This window comes from Eutrigla gurnardus, assembly GCF_963514095.1.
Source record: "Eutrigla gurnardus genome assembly, chromosome: 24".
NCBI classification, from domain to species: Eukaryota; Metazoa; Chordata; class Actinopteri; order Perciformes; family Triglidae; genus Eutrigla; species Eutrigla gurnardus.
The window spans coordinates 2927150-2944463 of NC_139935.1; the positions used below are offsets into that span (position 1 = coordinate 2927150).

Genomic DNA, 17314 nt, shown 5'->3' on the forward strand with positions numbered 1-17314 from the left:
GTTCATCAGCCATCAATACACGTTACTAAGAATTGGTGTAGATTTCTGCGTGCATTTAGATTTAATGTTTTTTAGAGAGCCGATGATGAAATTCCTGTATTTTTGTCGAACATTTCCTGTTTTTAATGAGGAAGCTGATTATTTTTACCCCCTTCCTGTAACTTAACACCACCGTTGCTCAAGTCCACATCTTATAATGTTTTTGTTGAGAGCATGTTTTACAAGACAAGATATATATTTTTTTAGGGTTGTAAAAAGCTATATGCATACATGAAATTATGTGTCACTATAATCCTGGCCAAAATAATTGTGATTGTGATCAAAATATGTTTAAAATGGTCATTTTTTCCCCTTAAAAGAGATCAATAATCTTAAATAATCCCTGCATTAACAAAAGTTTAAATGTATTTGTGTATCCTGTATCTTTCTTAAATCAGGGTCTATTTTTTCCACTTCTCTACAGCGAGCTGAACAGCTTTTTCAAGTCAATCACTAGTGAGTAATAACTGAAAGACTAAAATACTACGGCTCTGCTTTACAGTTTCACGTGATGTTTCCTCTCAATGAACAGAAAAAAGCACTTCAGTTCCATTTGCATTTATTCTAAAGGGAAAATATATAATTCAATAAATATGGCGGAAACAACATTGGCAAAGACATTTGAAGGTGACATCAACATTCAAGAAAACATGATAGTGTACAACGGGGAAGAGACAACAGATTAGAAAACCAAGATGAGATTCGGACCACTGAGCTGCCACGTTGACAACACAGGCATCTGGACAAGATACTGGGGACGTTACAATAAAAGTGCATCAATACCTTTGAGACAATCAAATCAATTAATCCATTTGGCTTCATGTTTGGGGTGAACACAACATTAGAGGGGAAAAAACACCAATTTTAAACGTAATCAACACTGTTTCTCAAGACGAAAGTCTCATTTGACAAATTAACAGCCATTTGTTGTTAACATCGTGACATCATTGAAATGAAGCGCCGTAAACCGAAACACTGAAACGACCAGCCGCGTAGGAGAAATTAAATCGTGCAATTTGAGCAATCACACCAGACGGCGGAAGGGCAAAATTCATTTTCCTTCGCAAAACACACAGCTCTACATGTGTTTCATTGCCTCTTAATCTGCTTAGTCTATAAAATGAGAAATGAGAAATGACTCAAACAACTAATTGATTGATCCAAATAGTTGTGGGTGCGACCAGAACAGCAGACTGAGCATTTCAGCCGACAGCTCTGGTGTTTTCAGAGCCTAATAAACAGGCTTTAATCGCCGCTTACATTTTCACTCCCTCCCTAAAGTGCAGCGGGAGGATGACTCACAGCCTGTTAAGGCGCTCTCGTTTCACACAATTAGTCACATTTTCGCTCGTGATGGTCAATGAAAGCTTTTCGAACCCATTAATGGTTTTAAACCGTGGCAGGCAGGTCATTTTTTTTTTCCTAATTTCAAAACTTGAGGGCAGCTTTGTGTTTTCAGAGAGTGTTTTCAGAGAGTCTTCATGTATCTACAGCGGTTAACGGGAAATTAACGTGCGCTCACAAACTCCAGAATCCTTCAGCCGCAAAGATCAGCTGTTTGTGAAATGAACGAAGCTAAAACAAAACGATGATGCAGTTACACACCAATGACTTCACATTATACCGACAACATCAGCCACAGGGAGGGGGGGGGCAAACGGCGTCAGGGGTTTTTCTTCGTGCATGACAAAGAAATTCCTCGTCTAGCGTCTCTGCACACAGACTAACAGTTACAGGAGCAAACTACGGTGGCGAGCTTGTGAGCCCTCCGAGCAAAAAAGTCTTTCATCCAGCTCTTCTACTTCCCCCGGAGATCACATGTTCCTCAACCTTTTCCTTCACAAATGAGCATCTCCTAATGACATCACTCCCCCCCACCCCTCGCTCGTTTCCTGTTGCCGTGGAAAACCTCGATCGCATCCGCTCCGTCCTCCCAGAGGAAGCGGGTCACTTCCCCCAGCAGGTAGCTCGCTGACAGATAGCTTCCTCATCTGGTGGGGCGGCGGCGTGGTGGGGGGGCACATGGGTTGGGACGCGACTACGCATTGAGTTTTCACTGGTGCAGAGTATTCCAGTAACATGTACATGAATTGAAGCTTATTTAACCCTCTTCCAGACAGATGAAGGGTCTTTAGCATGCAGGAAGGAGCACTGCCCCGTAGCTTCCTGCTGGCACCGTGCTCCGTCCTCGTTCTCAGTCCAGCGCCCCTCGGTCCCAGCAGTCACATGACCGAGCAGCTTTTGGCTTTGTCCTTCCGCAGGTCTGAGGCCACGGCGGCCAGGTCGGGCCTGCCGGGCATGTGTGAAATCCTCTTGTTGCTGCGCGCCGCCTTGCTGCGCTTGACGTTTTTGTTGTTTTTGTTGATGCAGGCCAGCGTGGCCACGTGGAAAATGTCCCTGACGCTGTTCTCCGACTGCTGAGACGAGCACTCGATGTAGGGCGCCGAGATCTGCTTGGCCATGCTGGAACCCTGCGGGGGGGGAGGGGGGTAAAGGTCAAACACGGTCACCACCGGGAGAAAGGATTCTTTTGAAGCACTCGTCTCTCAGGGATCACTTATGATTCAGGTTAACTAAGTGTTTTCTCTGCATACCTGGTCATAGGAGACGGGTGTCTGTCTGTGGCTGGAGAGCTCCACCAGCGTGCTCAGGTCGGTGCGCAGGTCGGACTTGCATCCCACCAACAGCATCTTGGTGTTGGGACAAAACTCCTGGATCTCCCCTTTCCACTGTGGGGAAAGCAGAGATTTTTTATCAAAATGCATTCAACAGTAGTGAGAAAAACTGTAAATTATCTAATAATGCTGCAAGAAAAAAAAAGGTACAATATGAGCCTATATTAGCCGATATATCAGGATCGATATGCACAGATATAAAACATGACTTTTTAAAGAATCTAATATAGAAAGTGCTGCTAGAATCATTTAGAATTGGCCCATAAACCCCATATTGATCAGGCTCTAGAGCAGAAAGAAGCATTTTTTTCCCAAATAGACCACACATGAGTGGAAACCAACAACTATTTAACTGCAATCAAGTGTTCAAATCCGCACGTTGTCCCCCTCACACGTTAAGTACAAAGGTTAAAGCTGCCACTTCCTGGAGCCCTCACACTTCCAACCCTGGAAAGAAACTACAAATAATCCCCATGTTTCCTCCCTGACAACAGTAAATGCTCTGTGATCGGTGGTATTTCTCCAGGGGCTTTAATCTGAGGCTCGTGTGCCTCGGGGCTGGCTGGCTGGCTGGCTGGCTGGTCAGGGGATCAAGGTCATCAACATCCAAAGAGGAAGTTGTTTTGCAAAGTGTGTCTGTCACTTTCTGTCTGCACAAACACCACCTGACTGCAAGCCGATGTGACCAATCAGTCTAATGAATCATGACCTGCGCTCACTTAACTTTAAAAAACAGGAAGTCCCTCAGAGAAGAAGAGGTTTTTTACAGCTTTGGTGAACCTCGTCAGATGCTTTATGCTCAGCACACACATGTGGGAGTCATCAGATGTTCACCGCGCCAGTAAAGTCAAGTCGGTGGGGATTTAACCCAACCGTCACACGACGGCTTTACATCACAAGATCGGTGACCGAGGCCACAGAATAATCTCTCCACTGTGGACTCGGACTTTGTCAGCGGATCAAACTAAATCAAAGGCTTCACAGTGGAGGAACGTTTACAGCTTGAAGGCTTGATTATTGCTTCTTAACGAACGTGCCGAGTGCTCTGATCAATCGCTATATAAATCTATTAAAAACGCTGATCGGCCTCACCTTTTTCATGACGCTATCTAGTGTTTCAGGGCGGCTGATGTCGAAACAGATGAGGACGGCGTCTGAATCCGGGTAGGAGAGAGGCCTCACGTTGTCGTAGTACGGAGACCCTGAAACACAACAGGAAACCGTGGTCACATGATGCAGGTTATATGGTAGATTCATACAGGATAACATGCAGGTTTCCCAAAGACGGTGATGGTAGAGCGATTTGTTTTTTCTTTGGAGGCTGAACATTCTTCCAGAAAAGGAAATGCCTGCATAGAAGAGAGGGGCAGCGACCACATCCACAGAAAACCACAGACATTCGAGGCTTCGGTTTCATGTTTCCACTCTTTATGAGGTCAAATGTAAACATGGGATGAGTTTATGTTTTATTATAAAAGGTCAATTCTACTTCTGAGAAAGAAACTGCAATCAGTGTCTCTCATATTTTTTTTTGATTGCACCGACGAGGCAAACGTTCCCGACTGTTGATTCTCGTGTGGTTTGATTGCAGCTTGGCCGTAATCCATAGCAACCAGGCGAGAAAAACAAATAAATGCAGCATCAGTCCAAAAAATGTGCTGACTGCGCCGAGATCACTTGTTGGAAGAAAATCCTCTCCGGAGAACTTCGGTGCGAGGAAATGACTCCCACACTCCAGATTGAAACCATGTGTGAGGGAGACGCCCACGTCTCCGGCAGACTCAAACATCTCCAGAGAGGAAGGGAGGGGGAGGGGAGGGAGGGGAGGGTGGTGGTGCGGCGTTTTGTCAAGGTGAGTCGAGATCACATGACAAGCAAGAGCTGACCACACACAAGCGGCTGCCAACAATCTGGAGAATTTTGTTTTTGGTTGGCTGAAGGTTCCCCTGGGAGGTCTCTCTAAACACTGGTGTGGAGAAAAGCCAGGAATGCACTGACACACACACACACACACACACACACACACACACACACACACACACACACACACACACACACACACACACACACACACACACACACACACACACACACACACACACACACTCGGTGGAACTAGTGTTAATCTAAACAGTCTGGACGGGAGACATTCTTCGCTTCCTCCCAGGCGTCGCACAACAAAGCCTGACGACGTGTGATGTTGGCTAAATAAACGTAGCGCCGGTATCTGAACCGTACCTATGTCCACATCATGCATCCCCCCCGTGCCGTCGTGAATAAACAACACCCTGATGAACGGTCTCATTTTGCAGTTTTGGCTAACTCACGCCAAGCTCATAAAAGCGGCGTCGATCAATCCCGTGTTTTAATGGAGGACAGCTGGGGGGAGGGACAATGTAATGATGTTTTAAGGACGTCATCGTCTCAAACCCCTGAATTCCACAATCTCAATTTAATAAATGTTGACACAAACAAGCCGACCAGGACGCAGCTAATGTCTGCGGCTTAATGCCTTATGCAGTCTCAAAAAAGGCGGAGAGTCGGTGGAGCGTGGATGCCAGGAACTACACAGAATAAATTATTTCGGTGTCTTGATGTGAATATAATGCGTTTCAGATGCGAACAGGCTGGTTATTTCCCAGCGGCTCTCTGCTCCCCCCTCCCCTCCAGATAGGTGACACCCCCGAAACAAACAGGCCCGACTCTGAGCATCGACCGGCACAGGAAGTGAAAGACGAGGTGGAATGTGGGATCCCCTGCAAGAATTCATTTCCCATTTTTCATGGCTTTTTTCACGATCAATCACGACGGCGTTGCGTTGTCTGAAGGTTTTTCCTCTTTTTCTCCCCCCCAGCCCTCCTCGCTGCCTGGAACCAATCACTGAAAAACATCAGACCCTGTGACTGAAAAGGGTAAGAGTCGGCTGACATTTTCACAATGAATTGATTGTTTTGACCGACACACACACACACTCGAGCCTCTGCGTCTGTATTCTGGCGGATTTACCTGGAGATGAAAGTATTTATAGCTGCAGAATCCTCTGCAGAATCACAAGCAGGAAACTTGTACCTCAAACCGTATGCGTGGGTCTGTGAATGTTTTTTCCAATCGGAGACCTTTCCTTGCTTGCTTAGTCGTAACTGCATGAGGTCTGTGTGTGTGAGAGTAAACGGCGTGTTGAGGTCATCTTCCTGCCAACGGGGCGGAAAGATAAGAGGAAATCCCACAGCTAACACACCCACACACACACACACACACACACACACACGGAGCTGGTGACTGTCATCTAATTAGCTCCTGTCATTGTTCTCCCACAGGATCTCTAAATCTGGAAGAAGACGCCCGCCCTGTCCGTCCTTTAAACACACACTGCCCACCCGCCTCCTCTTCAACGTATCCTCCCTTTTGTCCCGCTCGCTGCCATGAATTCACGACGGCGAGGTGAAGTCACGGCCCTTCCTGGGTTTGACAGTTTAAAAGATGATGTCAAGAATGTCACATTTTGTCAACTAACTGTGGAAGTAAGAGAAAATATGTTATTATAAAGACGACACCAGGATGTAACGTTACTCGCTGGATGGCTAACATCCGTGCTGGTGGCGAGATGAAGATCTAAACTAAATTATACGACGACAAAGTGGGACGTTCTGGAAAATGTGGTACAAATCAACGGTAATGAATACAAAGAAAAGCTCATAAATAAGGTCCCATGAGGAACACAGGAAGGGCATGACGGAGAGGATATATATATATATATATATACACTGGGAGACAATAGCAAACCTCCACCCTGCTCTTGATGAAAAACTAAATGGCTTCACATGACGAAGCTTAAACACTTCCAACATGTAAAAACGTCCTTCCTTCCTATGTTAATGTTCCGTTTCCACAACAGCTGGGATGAGAAGAAGTCCCACTTAATGCAATAAATACACATGAAAGGAGTTGGAAAACACATTCCGCTCTCTTCATGTAATGCGATTCAATATTCAAATCCCCCAGATGTTCTCCAACTTCCAGCGAAAGAGACAAAAGAGATTTTCCCGATGTCGCCCGTCTGGAACCAGCATCCAAAACACCCCGAGATGTTTGAGACGTCCTGATTTCTGGTGGGAACTCTTCGCACAAAACGGCCCGCAGACGTGGAAACGCACTTTATCTCGCCACGAACGCACGCGGGGCCCGAGGGAAGCCAGCTGTGGCCCGACAGTCTGGACATATAATATGGCAACAGGTCTGCAGGCCTGCTGATTTACTGCATAGCTAACATAGCGGAGCGAGCCGGCGGAGGGCGGTGACGTGGTTGTGTGTGGAGAGAGGCGTTAATCCTTCTGGGACACCTGTGGAAACAGTGAACGCCGACAGGCACGTCCAGCCATCCTCCTACCACGGAAACATGTCACCTCTCGGCTGTTGTTGCTGTGGCAACCAAGACATCTGCTGCTGTAAACACCGCCATGTATTCAACAATGCAGCATCACAATATGATGTGTTACCATACAACAATATATGTTATGATTTAATTATAAAATAAATGTCACTAAAACATTGTTTTTCAGTGAAAATTAATCTCAAATCCATATTATAGGCCGTTTGTGACACGATCGTTCCCGAGTTTTAACATTTTTTTGTAATTTTACGTTGCTAATGGTTTGTCACAATAAGATGCTGAGGTCAGTAAACGTCCAATCACGTCCCAGCGTTCGCAGGCAGGAAGTCTCTCCCAGAATTCCACCGTCCTGAAGTTCAAACACGGCATCGCACCACCGCAAATTCCAGCGTGATTCAATTTCCCCTCGCGGACGAGGTAGGGGCTTTAGTGAACCACGACACTCCTCTTTCCCCTCCGCTAAAGGATCCGACCCCGCCGGGTACAAAAGGGTCTTTGTGGAGGAGGAAGTAGAAACCTTTAGTCTGAGGAATGCCAGACATGCGGCTCCAATTCGCTGAGCCCAGAAATGTGATCCAGTGTAACAATGGCGGCGCTGCGAGAGTTGAGGGGGGGGGCGGCAGAGGAGCTTACAGAGTGTGTGGAAAAAAAAAGAAATTCCCAGAGTTCATGTGTCCAACATTACAGGGGAACACGAGGACCTGGTCCTTTAAAAACTCCTTATCCGACTTTCTTCCTGGTGTTCAGATTCGTCTTTTATTTTGCCGTTCAAACCAGAAAAAAACAACTTTCCTCAGGATAAATATGACCAATGAGATCCATGGGGTCCAACATGTGGGTGAAAACGCCTCCATGTTTCTTCATCGGAGCTTTTATTTGTCCGAGCTTTGAGAAAGTTGGAACAAACACTGATTCTCAAGTGCTAATCTGCTTTGTTCTCCAACTAAAGTACGTGTGTTAAAGTGCAAAGGTGTCAAATCTGATTAAACCCATTCTGGGATCTGATGATTAGTTGATTGACAGAAAAGGGAAAGAACAGCAATTAAAAATCACTGTTTTGACCAACAAATCCGCGTTGAAATCGGCAGGAGAGGCTAGTTAGCATTAGCCGTTAGCAACAGTTAACTGCTTTAGGCTAAATTCTTCACGTAAACATGAACATCGTTTAAGAAAGCATGTTTTAAGCTTCGTAAATGATAACATCCATCTTCTTTCGCCGCGTTTGAAAGAGACAAAGAGAGATAAATAGAGGCGGAGTTTCGCACACAAAGTCATTAATAACAATATTTCAAACGCTAACGGAATAAGTGAAGCTTCCAGCTGGTCGATACAGCTCTCTTTATTAGCTCTACGTTATATTTACGTCTGCCCATAAATTCTATTTAGCTGTAATAACATTAATTGAACACATTGATGAGAAGCCAAACACTGTCCTGACGTTATAAGGTATCGTCCATCAGCACAACGCTAATAAATCACGTGGCAAAGAAACATGACGCTATATAAATGCAAATGCTGCAAAGTATCTGCTGCGTGCATAAATAACATTTGTTATGAGGCAGCCCGACATGATGATTTGCTGCTTCTCTATGGCTATAAATTAAATATTTTCAGGCTGAAGTCATTTAAAGACATGGCCTCGGGCTCTGGGAAAGTGCGATCGCCGTTCTCCGCTGACGTTTTAACAGTGAACACAGACGTTAGCCTGATATTACCTCCTTTGCAGCGTCTGAGGTGGATTTGTGCCCGAGGCCCACAGCCGCAGAGCCACGGGGGTTATTCCTCCTGTTTACCTCGCAAACACCTTCAGACATGCAGGCAGACGGCATAAACCACTTCCTGTGTTGGGGGGAACGACGCGCCGAGCATCAAAGGCTGCGTCTCGGCCCCCGTGGGCCCCACCCACGATTCCCCGGGAAGCAGAAAGCGTAGGGAGGAGGGAGGGGGGGACAAATGGGAAGCAATAGGACCGGCAGGCATTTACCTTAATGACCTGAATTAGTCCCATCACCCTCCCTTTTAAACACGCCAGCCATCTCATTAGGACACTCATCGCTACAGAACAAAGACCACCGCGCCGTGTGTAGGTGTGTGTGTTTGTGTGGGGAGGGGGGTTGGGGTGTTTGTCCTCATCTCTGCACCCTGGTCTTTGTCCTAGTGCATGCTGGGGTCACACACACACACACACACCTAAAGAGATAAGAGATCGATTGGATGGGCTGCGGTCTACAAAGCGACCAGTCAAGCCGAAGGCTGTATCAATCAGTCACTGGGTGTGTGTGCATGCTGGGTGGGGGGGTCTGGCTCCATCTCAGACCCACTGATCTAATAGGAATGGTGCCCCCCCCCCCCCTTGCTGTTTTATGAAGCAGAGAGAAAAGGAGAAATGGCTCCAGGCGGCCGGCCAGCACAGTGCAATAAAACAAAATTCTCACTCTGGCCGACTTTCATTTCTTGGCCTTTTTTCCACGGCGAACATGCCGTCAGGCTGGAGGAATGTGAAACCTGACCTCTTTGTTTTGCTGGCTTGTTTTTACTGTGCTGGGAAATGACGGTGGCTAACCGTGAACTACGACAACGCAGCAGCAACTCCTCACTTAAAAAGGAAGGGCCGGCTGTTTTAATGTACGCAAACAAAAAACCTCAATATGTAGTTTCCACGCTTTAGCGTTAAAAGTTCATCAAAGTTCGTCGAACGTCGGTCAGGAATTCCCGTCCGGGGACCCGCAACAGCTGGCTGTCGGCTCGTCCCCACCCAACACACACACACACACACACACACACACACACACACACACACACACCCACACACACACCACATGCTCACACACGCAACATACGCCTCACTCACGCCTGACTGCTGTGCTATTCACTCCTTGGGCATTGATGGATGGGAAAAGTGGGTTTGTTTACCCCGACACACACACACACACACACACACACACACACACACACACACATTTAAACACACACATGGGACGCAGCAGCTGGTTTTGGACCCTGAAGACAAAGTCCAACCATGAAGCTAGGGGGGGGGGAGCCAGCACACATGTTGCACAACAAGAACTTTCCCCGAAAAAAAACACAAAAAAAACACACCGGGGGAGAATTTCAGAGTGTGTTCTCCAGATGTATGAATGTGACCATTTCCAGTCTATCATCATCATCATCTCTCCTGTTTACTCAGCTGGGAAGAGTTCCCCGATCAAACCCAGCACGCTGATGGATTTCTGCGTTAAACTATTTCACTTTAACGTCCCGATCAGCAGCTCCAGAGAAGGGATTAACCCGGATTAACTCATTCAAATGGACCACAGATGAATTTAATTATCACAAAATTAAAGGGTCTCTATGTATGCCATGATATTATTTAGGAATGTCCACAGAGGGTTCACCAGATTCACAATGATAGCCAACAGGAAGCACCCAAGGGAGATGGTTTGGAGAGGAGGAGGGAGGGGGGGGATAATTACCTGAGGTGTCCCACAAACTGAGCTCAATCCTCTGCGTGTCGATTTCAAAACTGGCCGTGTAGTTTTCAAACACCGTGGGAACGTAGCTCTGTAGGGGGGGGGGGGGGGGGGGGGGACATGGAGACACTCATGATACTTGTACACACATATTATATTATATACGTCACTATACTGGTGGCTACACCCAATCTGTAATGCCCTTCCTCGTCGGACACATCCATCCCCATGCAAGCTTAGGTTAATTAGCATGCTTTTTAATTAGCACGGCATTAATTAGCGCGTTAATTAGGCCGCGGGGGTCCTCACCTCGGGGAAGCAGTCCTTGGCGAACACGTGAAGCAGGGCGGTCTTCCCGCACTGGCTGTCCCCCACCACCACGATCTTACACTTCACACTCTGACTGGGATCCATGCCGGAGATCAGACACAGCTTCTGACCCGAGCGTCGCTCCTTCATTGATTTCTGCCGGATTCCGGGTATAAAAAGTCCAATCCTTCCGTGTCGTCGGGGAGGGAGGGAGGGGGTTGTCGAGATGTAACAGCGTGTCCAAGCGTGTCCGTCTCCTCCGAGGGCTCCGCTCGCTCTGTGCCGGTAAAATGCCATTGGCCCGTATTTATAACGTCGCCGCAGCCAATGGCAGCGCTCCTCCTCCTCCTCCCCGTCCCTCCCGCGAGCCCCCTCGTGCGCGAGCCTCCACACAACAGCAGCAGGCTCCCTCCTCCATGATGGCGCCCCCGTTTGGTCTGCACAACTTTACCAAATACCGAGAAAATAATTAAAACTGAGTAAACTTCACTTTAATAATGTTGCGTAATAATACGTCATCAGGCGGCGACTCCTCTGCTAAAATAAGATATAAGAATATGATTTATTATAAACATTGTAAACATGAGTTTATGATGTTTCAAGTCTTCTTCAATACAGTAATATGTTTATTTAGTAAATTATGGTCTATTACAGTCTTTATTATTATTTATAATTATCTGCTAATATTAAATTATAAGATCTTTCTCTATCAGACACAAATAATCAGAGTAAGTGGCCTTCAATAAAATAATAATTACGTAAATAAAATTAGAATGTACATATTTTGTCTTGATCAGAAGTTTTTAAATATTGCAGCTAATTTAAAGGAATAATTCACCCACTAATCTATTCCCTGCACTTTAAACACCACGCTGATTGCGGTAGCTCCAATAAAAATGTGCTTTATATACGTGTTTCTGCAGAGCAGGAAGATAACAAAGGGCCCGTCAAGGTTTCTGTGAGTGGAGTTTTTATCCCAAGGTAACGCAGCGAGCAACACACCTTATTACCATCACTCTCCTTTATTCACATTTCACTCCATTCCTCCGCTGAATGAGGCCTCGGGCTGAACATTGTGAGCAGGTATTGATCGAGGCCGACCACGTGGTGCTTTTTCTTCGGGAGCAATCAAATTTGGAAAAAAAGCAAAGTGAACCCAGTGAACCCGGTAACGGCGCTTATTTCCAGCGAGCAGCTTTGGACGTTCCCCTCATTAAAAGGTGGAAAACACACACAGCTTCCATCCCAATCCATGTGAGGAGACACAGAGAGGCTACAATGAGGACTGGATTTCCCCACGGGCTCGGCCATGCACCACATTCACGTCTTCCCATCTTTGTTCGGAGTGTGAACACACACCCTTCTGGTCTCAGGGCCCCGTCTCGCAGCCTTCAGGCTCCCATCGCCAACACGCTCATCTTCACAAGAATGGGGAAACAGCGGCGTTCTGCATCAGCTCTCCCCTCTGTGACAGAGTGATTGGACTCTCCGTGTTGCTGGCAGCGTTTTTTGTGTTTTTTTTTTCCTGACAGTGAGACAGCTCCACCCTGCAGGCTGTGTGGTGGGAGTCCCGTCTGTTGTGTGGGAGCTCTGCCTCCGGGACACGACGCTGCCAGGAGGAAAGGGGTGGGGGGGTTGGGAGGTTTACATACCATACTCTGCTACTTGGCTGCCGTCTCTCATATGCATTTGACCTCATTCACATTCTGGCTGAATCAGACGCTTTCACCTGCGTGGGCCGCAAAACAAGTCATTTTGTGAGGGATAAATGCTGGGATTGAAGGTGTCATCAGCTGAGGTGTTCTCCATTCTCCAGTTTGTTGTTCTTGTTTTCTGTGTGTGTGTGTGTGTGTGTGTGTGTGTGTGTGTGTGCAGCATTCTGCTACGGCCTGCAGCCTTGCCAACCTCGCATTGGGTGCAGCCACACATTTGGCCCAAAGTGAGCCGGTGCCGAAACATCGTAAAGGAAACGTTCACCCATTTATATCCAATATATTATCACTCCATAACGCATTTAGGAGTTATTTTATGTGTATTCATCTCCTTTCTTTTGTTTAGCTTCACCTGCCATGTCTAATCACAGAGAAGAAGGGTATAAACATGCCTGAACATTTCAATATAATAATAATAATTAGCATGATTGATGTTTATGCACAACAAATGGATCCAGATGAACGTAGTGGACGTTAAAGTGGGTCTTTATGTTAATGGGACTGGCGGACACAGTTGCCCAAATACTGCACATGGTTCCCAGAATAGAAATGAGGGTACCACCTGTTTCTGGTCACATGGTGCCGTCAACGTCCCGTACATTTCCATGACAGCATGCAATCACCAGCTCCTCCCAATCAGAGCTCATCTTCATAAGAACGCTGTTTATCTTTCTAGCTGGAGGAATTAGTCTGGAGATCAGCCGGGCTGCAGGGATGATGTCCAGGCATCCTCGGCTGAAACATCAATAAGGTCAAACCCTTGCCTCATACAGAGGAACAATGCAGAGATGACCTTGGAAAGAGAGGGGTTTAATGCAGATCTGTGGATGGACATTTTGAATGGTTCAAACTCCAATTTATAATTACAAAAATAATGACAAATTTGAATGAATGCACTGTGATTAATTACATTGGAAGCATCCGATCTTTCTGGGATGAACACTCGACGACCTTGGTCTGTATTCCCGTAATGCTTTATTGCACAACTAGGTCAGCACGCTACCTCGCAGTGTTTTTAAAGCTGTGTTGGAAACATTAAATCAGCTGCAGATATACTTTTTGAAAAAAAAAAGCTACGAATCAATTATTCAAAGCACCTTCAGAGCAGCAATGCTGTACTTTCCGCGGGTGTTTGGTGTGGGGAGCAACCCGCTGTTATCTGTGACTCCCAGCATGGTGCGGGTCTGGGTCACGCACCGGAGCGCATCATCCTGCAGAAACGCACCCAAACCGGAGGGATTCGTCACGGCGGCGGTTTCCAGAAATGTGAAACAACAAGCAACCGTGTGATGATGAGGATTTAAAAAGAGGGGGGATGATGAAGAATGAGGAGGAAATACCAGGAATGGATGCGGTTTGGTCCGCAGCCAGCGGGGCCAGCAGTGCTGGAGGTGTGTGAGGGAGTCTGGGTCACTGGGCCGCGCTCCCTCTGCCCCCACAGACGTGACAGCATGCTGCCCCACAGTCATCTCTGTCCACGTGCATTCAATCAGAGGAGCGCTGACATTTACGGCGGGGGGGCGAACGCAGCACACACTCAGAGAGGGATTTTCTCAACGCTTCGTCGAAGGGCAGGATGAAGACTTTCATGGTCCTTGAAATAAAACATTTGTAGGAAGATACATTACATATTGGATTAAAAGTTATAAATACTTCAGCGTGAGGAGCTCTAAAGGCCTGCTGTGCAGAGTTGTGTTGAGGTGTCAACAAACAACCTGCTATTACGTCACATGACATCACAGAACTCTCCAAAGTGTCACTAGAAAGGGATCTGGCCTCTGGGGATCTGATCTAATATGAGTTAACTGTGGACGGGAACTCAACTGGGATGATTTCCAGACTTCCTTTTAATATTAAAACGTCCTGGGAAATCCCCCTTCCTGTTTCCAGGAACCCTCTGTTTGTCCCGTTCTCTCCATCTTTGGCTCAAGCCCACGTGGACTGCTTTAAACCACATTAAGTCTGGTGTACTCTCCTTAATGTCCAGTACACAGTTGGACCAGATTCTGTATGAATCACCTGTAATGAAGTCAGATGGAAGAGCCCAAACGTCTCCTCATTTAGGGGGGTTTCTGGTGCGTGAAACAACGGCAACTGACTGGAACCCCCTAATGAATCCTCATAAGCTCGGGCTGTTTTCCTCTCCCCTCGGCTCACTAACACATGACATTTTGTTTTAATAAACCATTAGACTAATGTACTGTAGGGGCAGAAAGGCAATGGTGCGTTAGACAAGAAGTACAGTAAGTCTGCGAGTGTCTCCCGTCAGTCATTAGGTCCGTTCAGGCATGGATACACACTGATGTAATGAGGCACAGGCAATGTGTTCAGTGTGTGTGTGTGTGTGTTTAATAGATGGGAGGATGAATCATTCCAGGGATGACCCCGTTCTTCGGGGGAAGTTTGTGTGTGTGCACGTCTGTTTTGGGGGTTAATGGCGCGTGAAATGATGTCTTCATTAGCATCGCCTCAAGATGACGGGATCATATCTGTCAGTTACATGACGGGAACAAAGGGGCTTAGTGAGTGTGTGTTTGTTGTTTTACCTGTTTGGATCTGATTGGCTCTTAATAATCTGGAGGCATAGATGACCAATCACATTCCAGCAGGTTGCTCTCGTTGGTTTTGTCTTCCAAATAAAGCGTGTATCTTCCAGTCGTGTGTCTGGGATCCAGACTCATGATCCTCGGAAACGTGCGGCTGCTGGGCGAGGATGTGGCTTCCTGTCTTTATGTGATTTTTTCCTATTTAACAACCGTGTGCAGACACATATCACATCGCAGGGTGGTCCAGATCTGTGTGTGTGTGTGTGTGTGTGTGTGTGTGTGTGTGTGTGTGTGTGTGTGTGATGTGTGAGGTGGCGATGAGGGTGACAGCCAGGAAACAGCCTCCGGTGTCATCCAGCTCTTTATCACAGTAATGATAAATGAGACCCTCCGTATGTGTCGGGACGGTTTTAATGTCGGGGCCCCCTCAGATATGAAACCGGGCAAAAGATAATGCAACCGCCGCCGCCGCCGCAAATGTCAGTCTGATTAAAAGCTTTGAGCTATTATTTACCGCTGACAGCCGTTAACGTTGACGTGACAGTCGGGCAATTACTTTATCATACAAGATACAGCATCTAATATGGATGTGGGAAGTTATGAGTCTACCTGCTGCACCTTTATGCTAAGCTAGGCTAACCAAGAGCCACAAAAACATATAGATTCCCATCGTTATCATTAACACATCAGCCTCCTTCCTCTCTAAATAAGGCCTCTACGTCCACACCAGAAGAACCGTCTCTGATACTTCACATTCTGGCTAAATATAGTGAACAACCAGGTCACCTCTCTGTCCCATATATGTGTTAACCATCAGATCTATAAGGAAGTGCCAGACATGGCTGCTGGGAGACGTGAGGCTCCGTGGGGCCGAGATGTGCGATGGTACACGGTGTCTGACAGCGTTTGAGCGGAGTCACATTCTCGTAGACTTCCATGCAATCGGCCGGGCGGGAGATCTTATTAGGGTCGCGAGTACATTCGCAGATATTTTATACCCTGGCTCGCAGCTTTACTGACGTTTTACTGTCGTTTCCTGGATGTATGAGCTGCACGTGAAACAGGAATATGGTTTTAATTATAATCACACACAAACACAGGGCTTTGCATTCATATGGTCCTATTCTTCGGTTTAACGCGTGTGGGAGGGGTGTTACTGTGTATGAGAGCATGATGTGTTGGTTATTGTGTGGTAGAAATGCACCTTCTCTTGCATTAATGTCATAAATGCAAGAGAGAGTTGTGGTGCGGCGAGGAGGGAGGGGGGAAATGTCACTTGTCTCTCCCCAATTTCAGTCCGTCTCCACTTCTAAAAGTCCCATAAAAGCGATAATGTTGAGCAGATGCAGACGTTTTAGCCGTGAGCTAACGATATAGAAGGCGCAGTATGTGGGGAATGCCTTTGATGGAGGCTTTATGAAGGCGAGGGACGCTTTGATGATTCTGCTGACATTTCCAGGAGACTTTAAAGACTCGACTCGGGGCCTAATCAAATCAGCGTGTATCCGAGGTTAGCTGGCATGTATGCGGACGGCCTCCGAGGCATTCGGGTCTAAGTGCTTTTTGAAAAACACATTTCTCGTCTTTAAGTGATGCACATTTGTTTTGGGTGACGTCCACTTCTCATATACCATCTATGTGGGACTCGGATCATCTCGACTGACCAGCATCACGTCGTCTGCGTACGTTGCCTCTGTACTCTGTCTAAAGCGTTGACGTTTCACTTAAAGACGGCGTCATCCATCATCACCACGCCGCTGATTTCAGCCACTGACTGCATACAAATGTTTTAGTCCAGACAAACCAGTGTGGATGGTGCGAGCGTGTGCTCTGCTCCCAGAATAATTATGTAAATCTTTCTATTGTCGCTGGATTGCTTTTGTTTGGCCGTCACAGATTTAAAATGGCAAAGATCTCACTTTTTTTTTTTGCTACGCATTGAACGCGAGTGTGTAATCGCAGGCGGAATATGAGATTATATGTGGCGTCTTCCATTTTAAAATATTTAATCGTACAGGTGCTTTCACACGAATCTCAATAATCCACCTGCATGTGCAGTTTAAAACCAGACAGAGACACATCCGTCATCCGGCGCCACCTGAGAACCGTGCGTCTCTCAGGGTCCTGCTATCTTTTGTGAGTTAATGGCTCTGAAATGGAGAAGCTCCCCCCA

At 46.7% G+C, this 17314-nt stretch overlaps 1 protein-coding gene across 1 annotated transcript; it reads right to left on the reverse strand.

Moving 5' to 3' along the window:
• Window positions 1–581: 581 nt before the first annotated feature.
• On the reverse strand, window positions 582–11158 carry rnd3a (Rho family GTPase 3a). Its single transcript, XM_084004343.1, has 5 exons — window positions 10884–11158; window positions 10578–10665; window positions 3807–3916; window positions 2634–2768; window positions 582–2510 (listed from the first exon to the last, which is right to left on the reverse strand). Exons 1-5 carry the CDS (start codon window positions 11031–11033, stop codon window positions 2262–2264), a joined length of 732 nt encoding a protein of 243 aa, XP_083860469.1. The 5' UTR covers window positions 11034–11158; the 3' UTR covers window positions 582–2261.
• Window positions 11159–17314: the final 6156 nt, after the last annotated feature.